Genomic DNA, 24094 nt, shown 5'->3' with positions numbered 1-24094 from the left:
TATGATTGTTGTCTATTTTCTAGTCCAATGCATACCGTCCCGCGTCATATGAATCGATCATATCAACGTCGTTCTATACATATGTCATTGTTAAACGTTATATGACCTATATTTCTTATTACAGTTTTTTTAAGTAGTATGAATTTAAATGTATATAAAGGTCGTGGAGTGATTCGACACAAATTAGTTACCATTTGCTCTATTTCTATAGAGTTACGATATATAAGGCAAACAGCATCAGTGAAATCGTATATTGTACACATATTTTGGAGAGTGAAGGAGAACATGGAAAGTTACTTACGTTCCACAGATCCGGTCTTAGCGCAATATACAACTATTCCAAATCTGTTGCAAAAATGGGCGACCGAGGATCCAAACAGACTAGCATATATTATTTACAACAAAGGACATTTACCAAAAACAATTACGTATGGTGAGCTATATAACAAATCTGTTAGTCTGGCTAAAGGCCTTGTTCGTTATGGAATTCAACAAGGGGATGTCGTTGGTGTCGGCGGAAACAACACAGTAGAGTATTTGATTTGTATGTATGCCATTCAGATGACAAGGGCAAAACCACTTCATCTAACATTTCATATGAAAGATGGATCCGACCTCAAAAGAATGATGCAACTGGTTGGCAACTGCAAAATGATAATGTTTGATCCAGGAGAAGGCGACAGGCACTTGCAAATCATTCGTAATTTCATGTCAATTAATCCGCAAAACGGTCAAGTGACTCAATGCGAAATTCCGGATTTAAAATTGGCTGTTTTGCTCTCACCACCAACGGAAGCAGTAGAACGATTCACATTGCAGGACCTGTACAATGATGGAAACGATGTTCATCTTCCACAGATCGATCCAGATGATACTGCAGCTATATTGTCAACATCTGGAAGTACAGGATTTCCAAAGGCGGTGGAATTTAGTCACTACAGCATTTTATTAAACGGATACAATATTCATTACTTACTGCAAACTGAATCATTTGATAAAGAAGAATTAGTTTACTTCAATGGTGGGCCTTTTTATTGGATGGGTGGATATCCACATTGGGAAATAGTCACTGGTGGGACGCGTATAACACAGGCTAATTCCTTTGCACCTACATCAGCGTCAGCAGGGACTAACTATGTGATAGAAATACTACAGAAAGAGCGTCCTTTCTGTGCATCTTTTGGTACGCCGATGTTACAACAGATACTGCATCGAGAAGACACTCATATAAAAATACGCTCTGTTATGACTGGAGGTCAACCTGTTCCATCGACATGTCTTGATGGTTTGGGTAAGATATTCGACAGTTTATCTGTTGCGTATGGTGCAACAGAACTCGGATTTGGAGCAGGACAAATATATACTGCATCATCAACATTGTCGCAAAAATACCTTGGAGTTGCACCACTGTCAGGGGTTGACTTGAAAGTAGTTGACCATAATGGTTTGATCGTGAAATCACAAGCCAGTGGAGAAGTTTATATTCGAACCCCAGTTCGATTTGAAGGATACGTTAATAACGAAGAGAAGACGAAAAAGGTTATCATGCCTTATGGCTGGTATAAAACTGATGATTATGGTTACATAGATGCCAACAATCGCTTAGTTATATCTGGAAGGATTTCTGACGTAATGGAGATATCTGGTGCTAAGGTTGCACCGTTTGTTATTGAGGCTGCAATGAAAAAACATAAAGACGTCAAGGACGTAGTTGTCTTTCCTATTAAACATCCACTGACAGACAATGATATCCCATGTGCGTCAGTACTTACGCGGGAGGGAGCTAACATCACCGATGATGACCTTCGAAAATTTACCAGAGAAACTATGAAAATTGACGAAGAAGTAAAGATGTTAGAGGACGCATACGTTCCCAAGCACATTTTATTTTTGGAGGATTTACCAGTAACCGGTACCGGGAAAACAGACAGAAAAGCAACTATAAAACTCTCCGTGCCGTTGATTGATATTTCTAATGATGTCTTCAGAAATACCAGGCGTAGAATGTATTGATTAGCTGTTGTTCTTTTACATATAATAACATTAAAAAGTGCTGCATTTTCAAGCATAATCATTTTAGCCATATATTCTCTGTTTGAAATTATGAAGTAACTGCTAGTTTGATTAATATTATTGATTTACGTTAACTGATTATGGAAAAAAAAACACTCAACTATATATATGTTCCAGACCATATGAGTATTTGGACCGTACGCGTACGGTCTGGACCGTATACGTATACTCATACGGTCTGACCATACGCGTACGGTCGGACCCTACGAGTGTACGCGTACGGTCCAGTACGAGCTGACCATAAATGTTATTTTTGATCATATGGGTTAAATTGAAACAATCTTTATTTTTAGTTTTACAAATTGTTATTGGTAATTTATTACAATTAAATAGATAAAATGAACAAACGAATAATTGAAATTAGATATTTGTTTAATTTATACATATCGAATCCTATTTTGGTACTCTCGCCCAAGGTGACACACTCAGTAGCATATTAATCTATTGCAATAAATTATCGTAAATCATTATTTCAAATAAAATTTGTAGATTTAGCTAACTAAGTCCTTATATTTGTATAAAATAACATTCGTTTATAGTGGAACATTGTTTTAACAATGAATTAGCTACAATTAAAATTTGATTGCTAGTCCCTCTCTGTGATCACAAATCGATAACTCTGGCACATTTCCCAATCAATCTATCATGAAGGGAACCAATTTCATGCAATTTTCATTCATAGTCTATTTCAAAAATGATTAAAAGTTCTTTATGTTGGTATTTAAAAAAATTTAACGTTTCAAATTTATGAAATTATATTCGTACATCAATAACAAAAAACTGAAATATATTGCATTGATTCATTGTGTAATTATTCAAAATTACATCAGAAACCTAAACATAATTATAAAAAAAAATGAACCTGTTAAGGGGAGACAATTCTCGTATAACTTTTTCGAATTGGCACATAATACCACGGAATGTCACTCATCATACAAATGGCACATCCATATAATTAATTAACTGCGCAATCGTGCTCCACCTTCAATGATGATTCTGAATTATAAATATAACCAAAAGTTGTTAATCTATAGATAGTCAAGACTAATGAAAGCTAACCCACTGTAAAAATATTTTTTTGCACTTTTTTAAAATTTCCTCAGAAAAATTCTCGAGCCACTTGACTTTCATAGCTCAAAATTAACGTTTTTACAGAATAATTGAATAAAGTAGTTACAGATTATTCGCTTCTCAAAGTGTAAGGCGCAATTAAAATCGTATTCTTGCACAATATTACCGAAATACGGATTTAATTAAATCCTAAACATTTTGACATTTCTTCGTATATTTTTATCGAAAACCGGTTTAAACAAATCACAAGTACCTGTTAAGATCCGACTAAATACCTATTTTCCTATATGGTCAGGTAAAACTGTGTCACACAGTTCAAGTAACGTAATATTTTTAGCATTTTCATGTATGCAGTTCATGCATGTTCTTTTGCATTTGCATTTTTTTGGTAAAGTTGCTAATTATTCTAAAACAATTGAACTCCCACATTATGGTTACTTCCGATATCTTCAATTTCAGTGTTCATAATGTACCGTATTACTGATCGACATGCTTATTAATAATACCAAGATATTAACGTATTTAATTAGCGTGAATTTAAAAAAAGTAAAAATATAAAGTGTTTGTTTCAATTACAATTGAACTTTTTTTATATCAATTTGATAGTTAAGTTATGTTGATCTGCTATATGCATTTGTATGTAATAAACTTGACCAACTTTTTTTTTAATATTAGTCAGACCGTACGCGTACGGTCCGACCGTATGAGTATTTTGAAAAAGTACGCATACGGTCCAAATACTCATACGGTCTGGAACATATATATATGTTTGTTATCCTCCTTAAGGAGAGTATGAATATACATGAACATAAATACAAAAGTGGTATAATACAGAGTTTTAATAATAAGAATTTAAATAACGATTTGAATAAAATGAAGGGATAAATAAATATTTATATTAATGAATAATTAAATAGATCATTGAATACTAAATAGAAAAGATAAGTAAATGTTCAGATGAATCGAAAAATGTCTTTTAAGATATTTCAGTTGTAATAAATATCAAGTCATATTCCTTACATAACCTATATATAAACTTTACACATGAGTGGGTGAAACTGTCTGCATCTGATTTTTCAAGAATGTAACATTTGTCACTATTACATGATAGCAGAGTTAGTGTCAAGTATATGTCTTCCAAAGCATGGAGCGTTGCGCTAAACTCAATGGGTCCAATATTAATCAGATCTATCCAAAACAAGTCTCTTGTAGGCGCTACACTACAACATTGTATTAAAATGTGCACAATTGCGTTGCCATAGAAAAAAAAACCACACTTACGACATAACAGTAATTCAGCATAAGGTATGCTTGGTCTAACCAGGGCGCACAGATATATGATAAAATTTGCTTGAAAGTTCAAAGATGGCTACTGGCGCAAGATGGTCCAAGCAGGATGTGGTTCAATAGAGTTATGAATATGTTTAAAATATTCAAAGTCATTGTCACTATCTAGACGTTGTTTAAGAATGTTCTCTTCATACTCATATACACGTTTTAAACTATCGATTTCCATTGCTTCTGCTTAGAAAAGTAACTTGTCGATATTAATTTTTCAATATGGCCTACTAAATCGTATTTCTGCATAATCTGGATGATATCATTCACAAAGCCAACTTTATTTTCAGTACATTTGTGGTAAAACACCAAAAGTTATGACATAAGGACGTTTTTCGGCAAATATTTAGATGGTATATTACACAGCCTCCCAGAGAATAACAACTTAGCAATGTTAATGATACCTTCAATAGGAATCCACCCTAGCAAAGAAGTGCACTTGTCAGTTCTAGTCAACCTAGGCCATCCTTGTACGTATTTGCAAATATACCGATGCGTTCGTTCAAGTAATAATAGTTCTTGTTTAGTCAAGTTGTTCCACAGTTCGCATCCATACAGGCCTTTGCTATAAAATAGTTGAACAATAATTTTGCTACATGTGATTGGATTAAGTAGAGATGGATGAACACCCATTCTGATTATAGACATACAAACGGAACGTATCGTACGAAAGGCTGTTAAAGTTTTCTCAGTTGAATTAAATCTAGCATCAAGTATAATACCAACATGTTTCACACTATTACACATTGGAACTACATCTGTATTGAGTTTTAAATCTCTATACGTTTCGGTTCTTATCGTGCATTGCATTCCGGAAAATGTTGGCGATATAAGAGCAATGCCATCAGCTTGTACAGGACATCCAACATTTAAATCTAGATTAACAGCTCCTTTCACTGACGTAGAAAGTATATCAATAAGATCGTTTATATAAATACGATAAAGTTTCGCTGATAAAGCACTACCTTGTCGAACGCCTATCTCAAGGCTGAAAAATCTAAGAGGTTACGTTATTCAACGCACGCAACTTTTTAAGATCTCAATACATATGATCTAGCAATTTCCACAAGTTACCATAAATTCCAAGGTCATTGATCTTAATTTTAAGTCCAATATGGTCAACCGTATCAAACGCCCTCTTGCTATCTAGCAATGTCACTTGAATATAACTACTCTCCTCTCCTTATAGTGATGTACAGTTTCTTGTAAATTAAACGAGGCGTAAATACTTTTGATATGCCATTTGTTGATTATTCGGAAAATTTACCACTCGTTCATTTAGTCTATTATCCAAAAAAAATTCGAACACTTTTGATATGCAAGATATGAGAGATATACCACGGTATGATTCGATATTAGACCTAAACTTTTCCCCACCTTTAAACAACGGAATTAATACACTTATTTTCCAATCAACAGATGTTATACATTGATCAAAGATTAGATTAAAAAGGTTGCACAAATGTCTCAATATTTATTTTCCGCCGTATTGTATATGCTCATAGGATATTCCATCAAGCCCACTCGCTTTTCCATTTGGCAAGTTAGTCAAAATTTTCGATAGTTCTTAAAAAAAACACGGGTCTAATTGGGACATTATCACATCGATTACGAATAAGGTTCAAAAGTTTATTGCTGACTTTGTCTTTAGTATGATCGGACATTTTAGCAATTGCTTCAAAAAGATTTGCAAATTCAGCACAAACACTTTTGGGATCATTTACAAGTTTATTGTTTAATTTCAGTAGGATATCAGATGTATTCCTAGATCGACGACTGTGAATAAAGGAAGTACACCACTAATTCATGGTCCCATTACTTTCTATGTTAAATTCCTCCATTTCAACCAGGCACACCTCTTTCATTTTAATTTCAAATAAAGTGGCAATCATTACATGTCAAAGCAACACTTTATGGTGTCTTCTACTGAAAAAATCAACATACCTTACATGGCATATAAGAAAGAACTGGTCCGAGAACACAGTTAATTCGTAGTGCATTTCTTTTAGAACATAAATGAAAATTAAAAAAATCCCACCTGCGCTTTCTAAATGAAACTTTTACAGTGTGTTGTACTACTTTTGGGACAAATTATATCAAAATTATAGAAAACTTCATCGTCTCTAACTCAAAATATGGACAATTTTATCTTTAGGGCGTCTTGAAATCTTTTGACAGCTTCCGAAGTACTATTTGTCAACCTTTTTCACCTGGACCAAATCACTACTTTACTTTAAAATTCTGGACCCAAATTTTTTTACAGTGTAATTTCACCCCCCTACTTACCATTTGAGCCATTAAACATGGAGAAATAAATTTGGAAAGGGTATAAAAATTAATGGCAAGTAACCCACTGTTAACACTAGGGACTATATTCGTGAACAACGAGAACAACGAAAATAACAACGAAAACAACGAAAATCAAGGGACGACAATTGTGGTCTCGGACCAACTGGTTCCCAGAACTTCGGATGTACCAAAACAGGTACTTCAGATCTAACAAGCAGACAAAATGTACCCTCTTTTTAAAATTTGATGCAGTTTTTTTAATATTTAAAATTAAGTCCAAAAGTGTTCTACAATGATCACCAGTCCTTCAGCTTTCGTTTGATGCCAAAAACACCTAAATATCCTACATATTTTGAAAGTTACACTCATGTGTAGGAACTATTTTGTGTTAAATATGTACTACTTTCTGGTATGTGCTTTCTGGCCGGGCCTGAATTAGTGGTGTTACACCTAAAACACCATGCTAAGCTTTGATCTACGTCGATAGATTTTTCAATATCATTATAGACACCTCGGATACATACTCGTCATAGACTCGACGAAGTTCATTCCTAAAACCGTTTTTTTGAATTTTTATATGATAAATACGACTCATATTCTTCACCACGCTGTAAATGTTCACTGAAAAATATGAGTCGTTATAAAAGTTATAAAAATTAAAAAAAAAACTGTTTAGAGTATAAATGCTTATTTTTAACGTGTAACTTTTAAAATTTAGAAAACTTAAAATTTACGGCTATCACAGACTCGTCAAAACCTGAGATGTAGCCTCTTTCTAACAAATATGTTTCATCCCGAATAATTCTACATGTGTCTGTCTCAAGTCAACCATATGATCCCCAATAATTCTATATGTGTCAAGTCAACCATATCATCTTGAATAGTTCTATAGGGGTCTGTCTCAAGTCAACCATATAATCTCTTTTTATCGTTGGTTTCTTTCCATCATTTTTGTTTTTAGGTTGTTTTTTGTGCGTGTCATTAATCAGGTTATTGGTATGTTTCCTCGTTTGAATTGTTTCAGATGTCTCACTTTAGACCTCTCATAACAAAATATTATGAAATTTCTATTCACTTTGAAAGACTTACGGTAACATAAAGTTGATTAAATACACATCATTATGTAAAACAGTTGTTTGGAATGGCAGCTTTCCCCATGATTTGCATGATATATTATTGGTCGCCTTAGTTTGAAGCCTTCTATGAATTGTTTTGAAGACTGTTGTTTGTCTTTTCGTGGTTAAATGATTGTTGAAGGTTTCTTTTTGATTAATGCAATCCGATTAGACAAACCATGTCCGATATGAATGGAGACGTTGAATCCGATGGCACTTGTACATTCAATCATCATTTAGAGTATTTGTAATGATTTCTATTTATTTTTACACATTTAACACCGAGTGTTAAGCAAACAACAAACAATTACTTCCATTTAATGATAATTATGATGCGCCTAAATTATTGAACAAAGAACCTTCAAACTCTAACAAGTTCTAATAATAACAACAGCCATCCGAAAAGACTATATTTCACCAATATCAGGACATGTAAAACTGAAAAGATGTGGTATAATTGCCACTGCAAGAACTCTTCGATCAGATATCAAATGACCAAGAGCTACAGGTCACTGTACAATCTAAAACAATAAGCAAAACTTGTCTCCGAAATGACAATTGAAAAACAATTTAAACTAGAAAAATTACAACAAACACTGACTACATGCTCTTGTTAAGGGACTGTCATACAAGGAATAATGCGGGATAAATTATTTTAAAGAAGTCAACCCTCCCCTAACCTTGGATAGTGGTGTAACAGTACATGATAAGAACTAGAGACTCCCAAGAGCCTGTGTCCCTCACCTGATATTAACTTGGTTTTGGAAATCATGTAAAAATAGATTAATTCATAACAGATACCCTAAATTATTATTAAGGCCAAAATTGGTTTAATTTTGGTGCCGTAATCTTATAACCAGATGCTCCGCAGGGCGTAGCTTTATACGACCGCAGAGGTTGAACCCTGAACGGTTGGGGCAAGTATGGACACAACATTCAAGCTGGATTCAGCTCTAAATTTGGATTGTGATTAAATAGTTGACACAGCATAGGTTTCTGACACAGAATGAATGTGTTCTAATGAAATTAAAATTTTTGTTTTCTCTTAGAGCAATTCACTATGCTGTTGAATATTATTCCTCTCAAAAAAAATGTTTGAAGAAATTTTCTTTTTATTTATGAAATTTCAAATGAGAAAATTGAACCCAATTTTTTTAATCACATCCCCCTTTCCCTTATTCCAAAACTAATCTCAATTAAAATTTCTAATGGAGTTTGCAACAATTACTACTCATTTAAATACATCATAAAATATTAAGATGTAAAAAAACTGCTTGTTATCACTGAATGGTAAAGATTATTTTAATTTATCAGTTGGTAGTAAAAAGTGAATATACATTGTATATTGTATATATAACAAAGATTAAAGTTGATTCTGGACAAAGAAAGATAACTCCAAATAAAAAAAATTCTTACAATTAGATATTTCTTGCTTACTATTCTGGACAAAGAAAGATAACTCTAACTAAAAACAAAATTGCTATTTCACAATATTTTGCAATAAGATATTTCTTGCCATTGCACAATACTGTGCAATTGAAAAGACTTGCTATTGCACAAAACTTAATATAATAATTTTAGATCCTGATTTGGACCAACTTGAAAACTGGGCCCAGAATCAAAAATCTAAGTACATATTTGGATTCAGCATATCAAAGAACCCTAAGATTTCAATTTTTGTTAAAATCAAACTAAGTTTAATTTTGGACCCTTTGGACTTTAATGTAGACCAATTTGAAAACAAGACCAAAAATGAGGAATCTACATACACAGTTAGATTTGGCATATCAAAGAACCCCATTTATTCAATTTTTGATGAAATCAAACAAAGTTTAATTTTGGACCCCGATTTGGACCAACTTGAAAACTGGACCGATAATCAAGAATCTAAGTACATTTTTAGATTCAGCATATCAAAGAACCCAACCGATTATTTTTTTGTCAAAATCAAACGAAGTTTAATTTTGGACCCTTTGGACCTTAATGTAGATCAATTTGAAAAAGGGACCAAAAGTTAAAAATCTACATACACAGTTAGATTCGGCATATCAAAGAACCCCAATTATTCAATTTTGATGAAATCAAACAAAGTTTAATTTTGGACCCTTTGGGCCCCTTATTCCTAAACTGTTGGGACCAAAACTCCCAAAATCATTACCAACCTTCCTTTTATGGTCATAAACCTTGTGTTTAAATTTCATAGATTTCTATTTACTTATACTAAAGTTATGGTGCGAAAACCAAGAAAAATGCTTATTTTGGACCCTTTGGGCCCCTTTTTCCTAAACTGTTGGGACCTAAACTCCCAAAATCAATACCAACCTTCCTTTTGTGGTCATAAACATTGTGTTTAAATTTCATTATTTTCTATTTACTTAAACTAAAGTTATTGTGCGAAAACCAAGAATAATGCTTATTTGGGCCCTTTTTTGGCCCCTAATTCCTACACTATTGAAACCAAAACTCCCAAAATCAATCCCAACCTTTCTTTTGTGGTCATAAACCTTGTGTCAAAATTTCATAGATTTCTATTAACTTAAGCTAAAGTTATAGTGCGAAAACCAAGAAAATGCTAATTTGGGCCCTTTTTGGCCCCTAATTCCTAAAATGTTGGGACCAAAACTCCCAAAATCAATACCAACCTTCCTTTTGTGGTCATAAACCTTGTGATAAAATTTTATAGATTTATATTCACTTTTACTAAAGTTAGAGTGCGAAAACTAAAAGTATTCGGACGACGACGACGACGACGACGACGACGCCAACGTGATAGCAATATATGACGAAATTTTTTTCAAAATTTGCGGTCGTATAAAAAGTAGAAGAATTTGGTAATCATAGAAAATTACTTTATAAGGATAATGACAAACAGCTAAATAACAACTCTTTGTCAGCAGACAAAGAGAAACATTAATTAATTAATGTTTGGTTTCAATCCATAAATCGGTTTTCTAGAAGACATTTAAATATATTTCCCATATGGTCCGTTGATAAGCTAAGTTCCCTTTTGTCAGCCTTCTTGGTTGATACATTTGCTAATAAAGAGCTGCGCTATAAGCCTGTTGCCTTTTTGGCTTGTCTTTATGCTTTTTTTTTACATTAATTAGGCTGTTTGTTTTCTAATTTGCAATTTGACATTTGTCAAAAGGGGTCTTACATTAATATAGATATAAACAATTCACCAAAGTTTCATTAAAGGTGGTGAAAGTGTTTTTGAGTTATTAAACTGGAAAAATCAGCCTTTTTTAAAGTATATTTAAAAATTCATAACTGGAAAACGTAAAATCTGAAATTTATAAAAATTGCGAGGTACCTGAAGTCAACAGATATAAACAATTCACAAAAGTTTCATAAAATTTGTGAAAGTGTTTGTGAGTGATTGTCCGAAAACTGGAAAATCCCGTTTTTTAAGCATAAAAATTCATAACACGGAAACGTAAAATCTAATATTTATAAAAATCGAAAGGAAGCACTTTTCAGTTATTGTCTGAAAACTTGAAAATACTCCTTTTTTTAAGGATAAAACTTCATAACACGGAAAAAAACAAAAATCTGAATTTGATAAAAATCGAAAGGGAGCTTACGTCAATAGTTATAAACATTGTTTCATAAAAGTTGGTGAAAATATTTTTTAGTAATTGTCCGAAGTGTGGAGAACAGATGGGCCGACAGACAAACAACGGTATACCATAATACGACCCGTTTTAGACAGGCATATAACAAGTAAAAAATAATTGGTCAAAACATCAAAAAAGACATTCAAGCCATGTTTGGTGTCTTTCCTTTCTGTGGTATTTGGTCTTTTTGGAAGAATACTTTTGTATGTATTTCACAAAGGTTCTTTTGTTAAACTGGGTTCCTCATTGGTAGTTTAATTAAGGACTATTGGAGCTCAATGTTAACCAATTTGATAACAGGGCCCAAAATCTTTGGTAATTTGGACCTACTTGAATATTGTGCCCAAAATCTAAATCCGCGATAAGATTCAGCAGATCAGAGAACCCAAATATTTTAATTTTTGAAGAAATCTCCAAAATAATTTGGACCCTTTGAACCTTTACATGTTTTCGAATATTTTTTTTTGTAATCTAGGTGAACTTGAATGATCAGATACTGTAAACCAACTTATTTTCGCAAGCAATTTATTTTCACGAGTAGAAAAATAACGCGAATATAAATCGTCGCGAATGTGTCAATCTTTGATCTTTCCTTAATAAACTTCATCAAGTAAATCAGATAATCGCAAAATTAAATAGCCGCGAAGTGGTCAAGAAAGGTTAAAATGCGAAATAAAGTATCCAGAAAATAAGTTGGTTTACAGTACCTATTAATATATTATGAAGGTTGATATCTCATAAACAGAACACATTCAAAGATTTAGTATTAAGAATTTATTTTAATATGGCCTACATGAGCGGTTTTGTAATGACAAAAAAATAGTATAAAATACAAAATACAACCTTGAAATAAAGCAACAAAAATGCATCAAATATTTGGCTCTTTTGTTAAATACACACGATGTTATAATAGTCTGTCTACCATGCTTACTTCTCATGCAAGGATAGAAAAGAAATCGCTCAAAAATCATAAACATAATCTAAAAATCAACACATGTACAGTTAAAAATCATATACATCATTTGAAAGACAGCTATGAAGTCTTCAAATATATCATCACAGAAAAGAACAAAAAAGTCATATGAAGAGGTTCACCTTTCAAACAAATCCCGGCATTTTTTAAAAAAGTTAACATTGATTTGGAAAACTAAATAATAGCTATGAAACTCTCTTTTGAGGATTGGATGCACAATACTTCTTGTATTTTGTAAATTCAGAAATCAAGGCCATGTGTTTATTATTGCAAACATGTGAGAGAACAAACCTCATAAAAAAATGTTCTACCAACTACAACTGGTTTAACATCAAATTTGTTTCTATAATAATGCATTTCATACAACTATCATTTGTTGAAAATATGCAATAATAAATGTATGAATCAAATTCAAAATTTTTCAAAAACAAAATGGAGTCTGGTTTATAATAAAATAGCAGACAATCTTCATACCTTAACCATGGAACAGTATTAAGATGCATTATTTATTAAAACAAAAAGAAAATAAGTTAAAGTGTCTAAACTTCTTCAAAAATCTAGAGCTGAACCTATTTAACTTAATTTATTTTTAACTCAATTTGAGACTTAAAAGGAACACTTTTAAATCAGTATAAATTATACTTCAACCAGATGCTCCGCAGGGCGTAGCTTTATACGACCGCAGAGGTTGAACCCTGAACGGTTGGGGCAAGTATGGACACTTCATTCAAGCTGGATTCCGCTCTAAATTTGGATTGTGATTAAATAGTTGACACAGCATAGGTTTCTGACACAGAATGAATGTATTCAAATGAACTTAAAATTTTTGTTTTCTCTTAGAGCAATTCACTATGCTGTTGAATATTAATCCTCTCAAAAAAATGTTTGAAGAAATTTTCTTTTTATTTATGAAATTTCAAATGAGAAAAATTGAACCCAATTTTTTAATCACATCCCCCTTTCCCTTATTCCAAAACTAATTTCAATTAAAATATTCTAATGGAGTTTGCAACAATTACTACTCATTTAAATACATCATAAAATATTAAGATGTAAAAAAAACTGCTTGTTATCACTGAATGGTAAAGATTATTTAAATTTATCAGTTGGTAGTAAAAAGTGAATATACATTGTATATTGTATATAACAAAGATTTAAGTTGATTCTGGACAAAGAAAGATAACTCCAATTAAAAAAAAATCTTGCAGATATTTCTTGCTTACTATACTGGACAAAGAAAGATAACTCTTAATTAAAAAAAAAATTGCTATTTCACAATATTGTGAAATTAGATATTTCTTGCCATTGCACAATACTGTGCAATTGATAAGACTTGCTATTGCACAATACTTAATATAATAATTTTAGATCCTGATTTGGACCAACTTGAAAACTGGGCCCATAATCAAAAATCTAAGTACATGTTTAGATTCAGCATATCAAAGAGGCCCAAGAATTTAGTTTTTGTTTAAATCAAACTTAGTTTAATTTTGGACCCTTTGCACTTTAATTTAGACCAATTTTAAAACTGGACCAAAAATTAAGAATCTACATACACAGTTAGATTTGGCATATCAAAGAACCCCAATTATTCAATTTTTGATGAAATCAAACAATGTTTAATTTTGGACCTCGATTTGGGCCAACTTGAAAACTGGGCCAATAATCAAAAATCTAAGTACATTTTTAGATTCAGCATATCAAAGAACCCCAAGGTTTCAATTTTTGTTAAAATCAAACTAAGTTTAATTTTGGACCCTTTGGACCTTAATGTAGACCAATTTGAAAACGGGACCACAAATTAAGAATCTACATACACAGTTAGATTCGGCATATTAAAGAACCCCAATTATTCAATTTTGATGAAATCAAACAAAGTTTAATTTTGAACCCTTTGGGCCCCTTTTTCCTTAACTGTTGGGACCAAAACTCCCAAAATCAATACCAACCTTCCTTTTATAGTCATAAACCTTGTGTTTAAATTTCATAGATTTCTATTTACTTATACTAACGCTATGGTGCGAAAACCAAGAAAAATGCTTATTTGGGTCCCTTTTTGGCCCCTAATTCCTAAACTGTTGGGACCGAAACTCCCAAAATCAATACCAACCTTCCTTTTGTGGTCATATACATTGTGTTTAAATTTCATTGATTTCTATTTACTTTAACTAAAGTTATTGTGCGAAAACCAAGAATAATGCTTATTTGGGCCCTTTTTTGGCCCCTAATTCCTAAACTGTTAGAACCAAAACTCCCAAAATCAATCCCAACCTTTCTTTTGTGGTCATAAACCTTGTGTCAAAATTTCATAGATTTCTATTCACTTAAACTAAAGTTATAGTGCGAAAACCAAGAAAATGCTTATTTGGGCCCTTTTTGGCCCCTAATTCCTAAAATATTGGGACCAAAACTCCCAAAATCAATACCAGCCTTCCTTTTATGGTCATAAACCTTGTGTTAAAATTTCATAGATTTCTATTCACTTTTACTAAAGTTAGAGTGCGAAAACTAAAAGTATTCGGACGACGACGACGACGACGACGACGACGACGACGACGACGACGACGACGACGACGCCAACGTGATAGCAATATACGACGAAATTTTTTTCAAAATTTGCGGTCGTATAAAAATAGAAAAACAGTTAAAGGGACATAACTCAACTCCTTAAAAAGTTGGTTTGAATTTTCTGGCCAAAACCTAAAAAACAAGACTATTCTCTGATTTTGAGGATATTTGTGACTATCATGCATTTCCCCCTAAACACAATTTCATTGTCACATGATTTTTATGAACTCACCATTCAAGAATTGAATGCTTTTTTTAAAAACTTCATTGGGGTGTAAAAGCGTTGACCAAAGTACATTTTGAATGAAGTGCTTCTGCTTAATTTTAAAAATGTGCGCCCCGTCAATGCTTTTACAACCCTATGAAGTTACAGAAAGAAGCATTCAATACTTATAATTGCATTTTTAGATAAGATCATAAAAACACGAATTTTATCATTTTTTTTTATCTAATTCACATGTGCATTTTTTTGTGGGACCTCTTGTCATCAAGTTTATCGAGTTATGCAATTGCTTCAGGAATAACATGTGATGTGCAGTTAGCCAATCAGAATAACACATTATAATGAAACATACATCTAAGGCAATTAAGTACAAATGTAAATTAACATTGAAGACATTTAAATTTTAAGTGTAAGTCTACTTTGTTGTCAATGATTTAATATTTGCTATGTATTGTAAAATGTTTCATATCCATTTGGTATCCTCTGCAAATCTCCAACAAAAATTTTAGAGGATAAGATTAGAAAGTCATTATATTTATATTTATATCTTTTGATATTTGGTTGATTGCAGGTCTTATTTTTACTAAAGCTAGGACATTGTACTCTTCATGATCATTGATAATACATGTATCAGGTCCCTTCGCCCTAATTCAATGTCCCCCTGGGTCCGTTCTCCCCGAGTCCCTTTGCCCTGGTTTTGATCTAGTTTTATGAAAAAATATATAAATATCAGGGCATTTTAGTTTAATAAATTTGTTCAGATATTTATATGGTATATATATATTCTAGAAGTTTATGAAAAAACATGGGAATATTTAAAAGTTGATAGCTAGTTTTTGAGCAATAATTGTTCAATGACATAAAGATTCTTACTGTCAGATTGATGTAATACTGGTCTTTGATAAATAATTAAACAAACAATCTTTTGTTTTGAAAACTAGTCATCTTTAAACTAATAAAAACAATAATGTACGAATTGTAAATTATGAAAATGATTTACAAGACAGTGAGTTCATCTATTTTTATTCTATGAGTATTCTCATTTATACTGCATAAAGTGACTGAATAGAATTTTTTTGTTTACAAATTTAAAAAAAATATATTATACTCTGCATATCAAAGGGAAATTAATAAATTGGTTGCGGCAATACAAATATTCGGCAAATTTTTCAACAAACTTTAACATTATTCTGTTCTGATAATAAACACTAAACAGCAATATGCAAAAGAAGAAAAATCAAGGCAAATGGACCCTTGGCGAACAGTTATCAGGGCAAACCAGTACTAGGACAAATGGGAATCAGGGCGAACGAACCTGGATTAGTTAATATACAGGACTGGCTTATGCAGATGAGAAGCACTTAAAAAAAAATCATTAGTGATTGGATGCATATTCCTTATAATTTTGTATTTAACATTCATAGGTAATATGAAAGTTTTGCATGATTGATTTTTTGGGTTCTGAAACAGTTCCTCGTATGTCCCCATTGCATTAAACAATGGAACAGGCCTCAACTTCCTTCTGTCATGACTATGTTGAATGGTATCAACATCCTCACAACCCTATATCATAAAATCAAAAAATGTATATAAAATGAGTATTCTTCTTTTTCTGATAATCGATACTCTGATAATCGATACTCTGATAATCGATACACTGATAATAGATACTCTGATAATCGATACTCTGATAATCGATACACTGATAATCGATACTCTGATAATCGATACACTGGTAATCGATACACTGATAATCGATACACTGATAATCGATACTCTGATAATCGATACACTGATAATCGATACACTGATAATCGATACTCTGATAATCGATACACTGATAATCGATACATAATCGATACACTGATAATCGATACACTGATAATCGATACTCTGATAATCGATACACTGATAATCGATACTCTGATAATCGATACACTGATAATCGATACTCTGATAATCGATACACTCTATAAAATGTTATATACATGCTGCTTTGGAAGACTAGAATGTCTGATTGCTATGGAGATACACATGTAAATAACATTAATGTACATCTATCACAAAAGCTTTAAAGTCCAATGTTTGTCTCATTACACCGGTCAGCACAAATTCTGCATTGTGGATTGCTGAAAATAACAATGAAATAAAATGATTAAAATATCTGGCAGTAGGCAATACATTTGAAATGCAAAACCTAAAGACAAGTCAATCTTGCTGATTAATAACATACAGAACAACTATTTGCCAGGAATTTAAATTTTGTATTTGAAAAATATAAATAACCTCAAATATTTTCGTCAAGATACCTCAGGCATTGACAAATTTTAAATTGAGATATCAAATAGAACATATAAAATTGCTCAATTATCAAACTGCATACTGAATTTTCATATAAATCAAGAAGGCATATTTGCCCGACATTCAATTTCAAATTATTTCAACCCGTAAGAAATGTTCTAATTCACAATTGGCACATTTTAAAATTCAATTCTCATTTGCAAAATAATCAATATTCAAGATATTAGCTGTGAAGAATCTTATACTGAAACTGTGAACCAAATGCATTTTCACTGATAAATTTTTCCAGATGTAGCCCTTTTAATTTTATAGCTGTTTTCTATATCATTTCAAAGTTATTTCATCTTACTCATCACTAATAGTCATGTATCAACTTCATATATTTTATTTGGATTTTTTTTTCTCAGTGTTACTGATGAGTCTTGTGTAGACACAATAAAATTGAGATTGGAAATTGGGAATGTGGCAAAGAGACAACAACCCGGCCATAGAGCAGACAACAGCAGAAGGTCACCAATAGGTCTTCAATGCAACGAGAAATTCCCGCACCCGGAGGCGTCCTTCTGCTGGCCCTTAAACAAATGTATACTAGTTCACTGATAATGAACGCCGACACCAACTAGAACACTGACAATGCATGTCGGGTGTACAAAATTATAAGCCTGGTATCTACGATAAATCCATTTTCAACATTTGACTAATACAGTTTGTAACAAAGTAAAGTGATGTTTGGGGATTGAGTTGTACTTACTGATTTTCTTTGCAATAATATTTCTTAGCATAGGAACATCATCTTCACAGGTAACTATAATATGGGTTGGATTTCCCTGAAATAAAATCAATAGTAACGGTTGTTTATTGTTTATATTTTATATAAATTTTTAATATATAGAGATCTACAGCATACATGGAGACAGCAGAATATTAACACCATAATAAAGCAATATCTAAACATCAACATAAAAGTCTTCAAAAATTCTCAATCCAGGCAGCTGCTATCAGATACATGTTCTCAATTCTTTTCTGAATAAAACTTGGTCGAAAGCATTGAAAGCCAAACCTGCATGTGAGATACTGCAATTAATAATATATAACAAAACTTTACCCCAAAATTGAAGAAACCAGTTACTTTGAAACCAAGCTTTCGAAGTGCTCCCAAGAATGCATGGTTTAACACAAACCCATTTATGTGCCTCTCTGAAGTCAAGAGCACATTATTCAGTTGCTGCGTCTGGTTGTTATATTTGTTTAAAAAATAAATCACTCATGTTTTTTCCTTTCAATTATGGTATGAGTTTTGTTCATTTCTGAATGCTTTAGTGTGCTTTATCTACATTCACATCCTTTGACTAATTTTATAATTAGCATTCATACCAATATCCACAATTTTCTTATTAGAGTCTAGAACAATGCAAAAATAGTACCCACCTGATCATCTTTCTCCTGTAGTAAAGGTATGGACGGCAGCCGTTTGACCACTGTACCTCCCGCTGTTCCGACAATTTTGGTCAGATCTGATATGGGTGGTACTATACTTGGTGTAGCATATATTGTCACATCCTGTAAATAGTATTTTAAAATAAATATTATGTCTGTTATCTGCTTCTCACTTCTATTTTCTATTAGCACCATTTGACTTGAAATAGTACTGTTTCCACAAATTTATCACACCACATTTTCATAATGGTTTATAAATAAAACATAGACAAGAGGGCGATAGAGCAGATTGTTTTTAGAAACAACATTGTCAACAAAGGAGAGGCCAAATTTTTTCTCTAGGGGTGAACAATCTATTCTATCACCTGATTAGGTATGTTTCATTTAATCATTATACTGAAGATTGGTTATTTATGACTTTCAAAACAATCAACTATATCTTCTTGTATGTAACAGTCATATGTATCAAAATAAGGTGTACAAATGATCAAGCTTCTTGGTAGAGGGTCATAGATAGAATATAAGTCATGTAATAAGAGTAAATTATCACCCTTATATTAACCAATCAAAATCTAGCAATTTGACATGAAGTATGATACATTCTATTTTCAATCGATTTAGGTAGTATTATAGTGTTCACACCATAATATTATTATATTGCTATGGTCCAAAGGAGAACACATACAGTCATTTTTTATTTTTACAACTTATATAACTTACCAAATACTAAGGCTTTTCTACCTCAGGCATAGATTACCTTAGCTGTATTAGGCAAAACTTTTAGGAATTTGGTCCTCAATGCTCTTCAACTTCGTACTTTATTTGGCCTTTTTAACTTTTTTGGATTCGAGCGTCACTGATGAGTATTTTGTAGACGAAACATGCGTCTGGCGTATATATAAAATTTAGTCCTGGTATCTATGACGAGTTTATTTACCTGAAACAATGGTTTAGCTTGAGCTCTTGAGATTGAATCCTGTAAATTACACTGCATCTCTGACTCAGCTTTTATATCTCTAAGGGCATACATATTTGGATCTGAAATTAAAATTATATGTTAAAATCTGACAAACCAAAATATATGAATCAATTATGAAGCTGAAATTCCTGCTTTTATTTATTCTTAAAGTCATAAGAACCCTCAAATTAAAAAAAAAAATATGCATATGTTTTTTATAACTAAATGGATAGTTTTTATTATACAACTTTTGTACATATACTTTTTTCTGAGGAAAATTCTTTAATTTTTCCACATTTGAAGAAGTTTACTTATTTTTAATTGCTTCCTGGAAGCAATTCGCCGACATATTTTCCGTATGTATAGTGACCTGAGCGTAACCCTCTTCGTTAAAATCCAGTGATCGCAATACATCTGTCATTAAAATAAACAATTATCTGATTGTACATGTTAAACATGTGCTCAATACCCGTGCTTTTTTGTTATTTGTTTACTATAAGGTGACAATCGTTAAAGTAAACTTCAGCTTCCAAACACAGCGTTGAATAAGCAGTCATATTTGTAAAATCATAACAGACAAAGAGAAAAAAAATTGACGATTATACGATATATTTGCGTAAAAAATAAAAAAATCTTGCACAGAGGACTAAGTTTATGATACATAGATGCATTGGTTCAACAATTGCATAAACATTATTTTTCACCACTCACTCAATTCATATGACTTTAATATCATGGTATGTATTTTTCATTTTAGTATCTAAATGCAGTAGCAAATAAGATCCAAAAAAAGCCAGTTGTCAAAAGTTCAAAGTAGATCAAAATATAAACTCTTCTCTAGAAAATACAAACAATTTAAAGAAGAATTTTGATACTGCAATTAAAAAAAGTTAACCTTAGTTTATTATTAATAGTACATACACCTTTCTTCTAAAAATACTATTTTTAAATACCTGCAAACCTATTCTTGGCCATACTATCTTCTAACCATTCTTTGGTGACTACATATTTACAGACATTGACAGCTATAAAAAATTTCATTGTCCGTGAGATAGCTGGAGCTACAACATGTGTACATTGTTTGGGATTCTCTGTTACCATGCCACCAAGCTGTATAACATTCTATAATAATAAAAAAAAAAAGAACATTTAAGAATAAGAGTACATCATTTATATCAAATATCACAGCAATATATATTAATCATCTTTTTTACAATTTATTTTGTGAAAATAAACTTTAGTCAACACATATTTTGTTGTTTGTTTGATACTGTGTGACTATGTGTGAAATTGCATTTTCATAAGCATATCAGTCACTTATAAATCTGTTTAATATGAAAACATAATCAAAATGCAGTCTCAGTTGATGATTGGTAGTAAAAGTGTTATATGCAAGATTGATTGGTCAGGAGGTGCTGTAAGGGTGATGTTAAATCCTGACTATTGAAAAAATAAATAATAAAAAAAAAAGATTGATTGGTTATGATCTAGAGAAGCTATTATCAATTTTGACTTCCCTGTTTGATTTTAACACAATACCACACTTTGACAGCATATTGACACATATTTCAGTTCAAACTTTAAATTTTACATGATCATGAATGATGATTGAAATGGAATATATATTTTTTCAAAAAACTATTTTTGTATTATTATGATTTAAAAAAATAATCATTTATATTATTATCAGGCATAAAAGTATTGTTTTTGACAGATATGCTTATAAATATTAGAAATGTATTTTTCCTGATTCAAGAATTCTATAAATTATTTCAAATCTTTTGATTACACTGCTACTTACTGCCTGCAGCTTCTTTGCCAGTCCTTTCATAAAACCAGTAAACAGAACTCTGGGACCATTAGCATTTGTAATCTGGATACTTATTTCTTCATTCTCTTGTCTAAAATATAACATAAGGAAATAAAATGATAAAAAAATACAATGTGGCAATATTCACTCAATTTTCTGCATTTAGCTCTGTGCTGATGGCCTCACTGTGACATTGAGATGAATTACAGCAATTAATGTGCTGTTTATTTGATTTGTAAAAACTAGAGGCTCTAAAGAGCCTGTGTTGCTCACCTTGGTCTATGTGAATATTAAACAAAGGACACAGATGGATTCATGACAAAATTATGTTTGGGTGATGGTGATGTGTTTGTACATCTTACTTTACTGAACATTCTTGCTGCTTACAATTATCACTATCTGTAATGAACTTTGTCTAGAAGTTTCAGTTGAAAATGTTAGTAAAAAGTTACAAATTTTAATGAAAATTGTTAAAAATTGACTATAAAGAACAATAACTCCTTAGAGGTCAGTTGACCATTTTGGTCATGTTGACTTATTTTTAGGTCTTATTTTGCTTAACTTTATTGCTGTTTACAGTTTAACTCTATCTATAATAATATTTAAGATAATAACCAAAAACAGCAAAATTTCCCAAAAAATTACCAATTCAGGGGTAGCAACCCAACAACGGGTTGTAGGATTCACCTGAAAATTTCAAGGCAGATAGATATTGACCTGATAAACAATTTTACCTCGTGTCAGATTTGCTCCAAATGCTTTTGTTTTGGGTTATAAGCCAAAAACTGCATTTTACCCCTATGTTCTAATTTTAGCCATGGTGGCCATCTTGGTTGGTTGGCCGGGTCACGTCACACATTTTTTAAACTAGATACCCCAATGATGATTGTAGCCAAGTTTGGTTTAATTTGGCCCAGTTGTTTCAGAGGAGAAGATTTTTGTAAAAGTTAACGACGCTGGACGACGACAGACGCAGGACGAAGGACGCTGGAGGCAAAGTGATGGGAAAAGCTCACTTGGCCTTTAAGGCCAGGTGAGCTAAAAATGTAGGGGGGGGGGTGGAAGGCAGCTGCGGTATATAGAACCCCCTTCTTTAGACCTTGATTTTCAAAAATTCAAGCTATTTTAACTCCTTAATGTAGTAATAATACTTCAATAAGTTGTTTGTATGTATATAACATGCTGGAAAAGATATTTTGAAAATTTTACTTAGCCATGGTATTTTGACCCCCCTGCAGTATATTGAACCCCCTACCATAGACATTCAATTTCAAAAATTCCAGCTATTCTTAATCCTTAACATAGTTAAAATACTCCAATAAGTAGTTTGTATGCATTTAACATGTTTAGCATGCTGGGAAAGATATTTTGAAGAAAAAATATTTTCATGGTATTTTGACCCCACCTACCATGGTATATTGAACCCCCTACCATAGACCTTGAGTTTCAAAAATCAAGCTATTTTAACTCCTTAACATAGTAATAATACTCCAATTTGTAGTTTGTATGTATTCAACATGCTAGAAAAGATATTTTGAAAATTTTACTTAGCCAGGGTATTTTGACCCCCCTGCGGTATATTGAACCCCCTACCATAGACATTCAATTTCAAAAATTCCCGCTATTCTTAATCCTTAACATAGTAATAATACTCCAATAAGTAGTTTGTATGCATTTAACATGCTGGAAAAGATATTTAGAAGAAAAAATATTTTCATGGTATTTTGACCCCACCTACCATGGTATATTGAACCCCCTACCATAGACCTTGAGTTTCAAAAATTCAAGCTATTTTAACTCCTTAACATAGTTATAATACTCCAATTTGTAGTTTGGGCCTAAATTAAAATATTGTTTGTTTGCCATTCTCCTACCCAGAATTTTTTATGTGGGTAGGTAGGTAGGTAAATTATTATTTTTTTTTTCTGGAAAAATATTTTGGATGTTTATATAATAGTATGAATGAAGGGAGCCGCGTTCATCTTTTATCTCTGCATATGCATGCATTTATGTGTCACTTGCTATAACCTTCACCTCTTATATATTCTTTTATATGTGTATATCCAGTGGCGGATGCAGGAATTTTCGAAAGGGGGGGTGCTTGCCCAGGACAAAGGGGGGGGGTGCAAAACAAAGGCCCTGATTCAAATGCATTGATCGGCCAAAATAAAGGGGGGTGCGCACCCCTGGAACCCCCCCCTCTGGATCCGCCACTGATATCTGCTCTTTTTTTTTTCTTTATTGTGTTCTGCTAGATATATTCACTGCTATTATATATGCACTTTTTAATCCTTAATCACCCTCTGTAGTGTGCTTTCTGG

The 24094-nt window shown here is 32.2% G+C and overlaps 2 protein-coding genes across 3 annotated transcripts in view; one reads left to right on the top strand and one right to left on the bottom strand.

The window, feature by feature from the left end:
- The first annotated feature begins 285 nt into the window (after positions 1 to 285).
- LOC134684835 (uncharacterized) lies at positions 286 to 2013 on the top strand. Its single transcript, XM_063544144.1, has one exon. It carries the CDS (start codon positions 286 to 288, stop codon positions 2011 to 2013), a length of 1728 nt encoding a protein of 575 aa, XP_063400214.1.
- Positions 2014 to 15536: 13523 nt separating this feature from the next.
- The window catches only part of LOC134683208 (PAX-interacting protein 1-like), a 43432-nt gene continuing 34874 nt past the window's right edge, over positions 15537 to 24094 (bottom strand). For both annotated transcript variants that reach the window (XM_063542364.1, XM_063542365.1), the window contains 6 exons: positions 21765 to 21864; positions 20917 to 21085; positions 19943 to 20043; positions 18997 to 19128; positions 18320 to 18395; positions 15537 to 17396 (listed from right to left, as the gene is read on the bottom strand). In XM_063542364.1, coding sequence (XP_063398434.1) covers positions 17314 to 17396; positions 18320 to 18395; positions 18997 to 19128; positions 19943 to 20043; positions 20917 to 21085; positions 21765 to 21864 — 661 coding nt within the window. In that variant the 3' untranslated portion in view covers positions 15537 to 17313. The remainder of the gene's footprint in view (positions 17397 to 18319; positions 18396 to 18996; positions 19129 to 19942; positions 20044 to 20916; positions 21086 to 21764; positions 21865 to 24094) is intronic.

This window comes from Mytilus trossulus, chromosome 9 (genome assembly GCF_036588685.1).
Source record: "Mytilus trossulus isolate FHL-02 chromosome 9, PNRI_Mtr1.1.1.hap1, whole genome shotgun sequence".
Classification (NCBI taxonomy): Eukaryota; Metazoa; Mollusca; class Bivalvia; order Mytilida; family Mytilidae; genus Mytilus; species Mytilus trossulus.
Note: the sequence above shows the minus strand (reverse complement) of the source record. Positions and strands in the feature narration are given on the sequence as shown.

What these genes read in the sequence shown, in the direction of transcription:
- LOC134684835 (XM_063544144.1), top strand. Translation starts at nt 286, where the DNA reads ATGGAAAGTTACTTACGTTCCACAGATCCGGTCTTAGCGCAATATACA.